At 39.8% G+C, this 2,500-nt stretch overlaps 1 protein-coding gene across 1 annotated transcript in view; it reads left to right on the forward strand.

The window, feature by feature from the left end:
* LOC101860957 (delphilin-like) overlaps positions 1–2,500 on the forward strand; it is an 8,552-nt gene that overhangs the window by 4,956 nt on the left and 1,096 nt on the right. The window contains exons 7-9 of the mRNA XM_005092920.3: positions 657–709; positions 1,442–1,519; positions 2,075–2,239. Of these exons, the coding sequence (XP_005092977.3) occupies positions 657–709; positions 1,442–1,519; positions 2,075–2,239 (296 nt within the window). The remainder of the gene's footprint in view (positions 1–656; positions 710–1,441; positions 1,520–2,074; positions 2,240–2,500) is intronic.

A 2,500-nucleotide genomic window follows, 5' to 3' on the forward strand; every position in this document is an offset into this window, starting at 1 on the left:
CGCCGCTCGCACGTGTGTCTGTGCATATGTGTGTGTCCGGGGAGGGGTTGGGGGGGGGCTTCTTTTGAGGAAGAGGCCGCAATGTGTTCTTGTCTCTAGTTAATCAATTATCGGTTTCCGTGGTGTAGCCCAGGGATTAGGCACTTCGTCGTAACTTGCAGAAAACTTGTGTTTGATTCTCGTGTGAGGAGATTTTTTTTTTCAAGTATCTCCGTCTTTCTGCTGGGACATTACATCCCTCTTTCGCTGTATGCCATGACCTTGAAATAATAAAAAAAACTTACTGAGGTCTTTCTCTTTCTCTCTCTCTCTCTCTCTCTATCTCTCTCTCTCTCTCTCTCTCTCTCTCTCTTTCTTTCTCTCTCTCTCTCTCTCTCTCCTGTTTGTTTGTGTATTTGAACAGTATTGTGTATGTATAGTGTTTATGAATGTATGTATGCGTACGTGAATGTATTTCGAATGTAATGCGCATTGAGCATCTTTTAGAAAATGGAAATGCGCAGTATAAATGTTATTTATTATTATTAGTGAATGTACAGAGAAAGTAATCTTTTCCTCTTCCATCCTCTCTCATCCTTATCTTGTCTTTCAGTTCAATCAATAAGGCTGCTCAAACCTTCTAAACGCTTATTCCGTATAACAAACATAATTTTCAGTGTCGATAGAAGTTCTTAATCAAGACGCCCAGGATTTACGTAAGGCTCTTAAGGTAAGTGTTAGATCTACGTGTTTTCTTTATTATAAGATCAGTTACTCTTGAAATAGCTTTGAATATCATAGCTATTTGTCTCTTTAAAACATGATCTTTCATTATTATTATTATTATTGTGATTATTATTATTTTGATTGTCATTATTATTATTACTATCATTACTACTACTATTATTATTACTTTTGGGGTTTTATGACGGAGGTGGGGTGGGGGGGGTCGTAATTGTTTGGGCTGGGGATGGGGGTTGGTTTGTTTTGTTTTTGTTCTGTTTCTTTTGGTGGGTTGGTTTGGGGGAGGGGGTTGTTTTTTGTTTTTGTTTTTTTGTTTTGTTTCTTTGAGTTGTTTGTTTTTGTTTTGCACATCTCTTTTGACTGCGATCAAGTTGCATGGATTATCGACCAAATTATGAACTGGAAAAGTGACATACCGTACCATTTTTTAAATGTATTTTTGTTTTTTAGAAACGTTTTGATCTACATCCATCTCTTGAAAGTCAAACGGTACATGTATAGGGAAATACTGCAACAACTAGTTCACTTGTAACAGAACAGAGTTTTCGTGAAACATACAAGTGCCTAATTTAGACACAGAAGAGACGGTGAACACATTACCAAACAACTGAACCCGAATGAATACGTTGTTTTGGTGTGTGTGGGGGGGGGGGGGGGGGGGGGGTTACCGTGTTCACGTTTTGTATTTGTACCCATTCAATATTATTTTGATTTCCAGGAAACTTCCGAAGTCTTGGAAAGGATAGGCAATCGAAATCAGAATGAACCTGGGGATCGATTCCAAGACGTAATGGGTGTATCCTTTCCTGGAAAATGTGCGTGTTAAAACTACTAATATATTATGTAATTACATGTACTCTTCTCAAATTCATCTCATTGTACTTGAGTTACCATTGCAACTGCCTCCCCTCTCCTCTCTCCTCTCTCTCTCTCTCTCTCTCTCTCTCTCTCTCTCTCTCTCTCTCTCTCTCCCTCTCCTTTGCATCTCTCAGTTAATAGGTGCTTTTATGGGTGTCCATGTGCATTTGTAGGGGAACAGGGTGTGTGCAGACAGATGCTTAGAGAGAGACACACACTCCGACAGTCACAGTCAGACAGAATGACCGATAGAAGAAAAGACACGCACATAAGCAGGCAGGCAGATAGGCGGGCAGGCAGAAAATCAGCCATTAATAATTTAATAAAAAGAATCCATTACATGAGTTAAGGTCGTAGAACATGGTTTATCCATTTTGTGAAATTGCCAATAAAACGTTACGACCTGCTCGTCAACAGCCAAACATAATTACATTTAGAATTCACAATTATAAAGGCATTGTTGCCGGAGCTGCTTTTCTTTGACCCATGTCAGCACTTTATAGCGGAGGCCACTGACGAAATACAAAGTGTGTTTCGTCTTCAGGCTGCAGCAAAGGCAGCTTTCTCGGAAACCGTTGTCTACTTTGGGGAAGACCCCAAGACAATGACCACCAATGACGTCTTCGAAATATTCTCTGAATTCATAAGAAATTTTGAGGTAAGAGTGTTGCATTTTATGTCATTTTATTCGGGTTATCTGGTGAAATAACAAGGAGAAAGTTGAAACAGAAAGAAGTGGGAGAGGAGGGATGAGAGCATCGAGAGAAGGGGGAGCAGAGAGATGCGCGCGTTTGTACATGTGTTTTGTGTGTATGTATGTGTGGGTGTGTTTGTGCATGTGTGTGTATACGTGCGTGCATGCGTTTGTGTTTCTTGTTTAGCATCCCTGTTGGGATTTCAACAATTATTTTAAAGCAAG

The sequence above is a fragment of the Aplysia californica genome, unplaced genomic scaffold (genome assembly GCF_000002075.1).
Source record: "Aplysia californica isolate F4 #8 unplaced genomic scaffold, AplCal3.0 scaffold00055, whole genome shotgun sequence".
NCBI classification, from domain to species: domain Eukaryota; kingdom Metazoa; phylum Mollusca; class Gastropoda; order Aplysiida; family Aplysiidae; genus Aplysia; species Aplysia californica.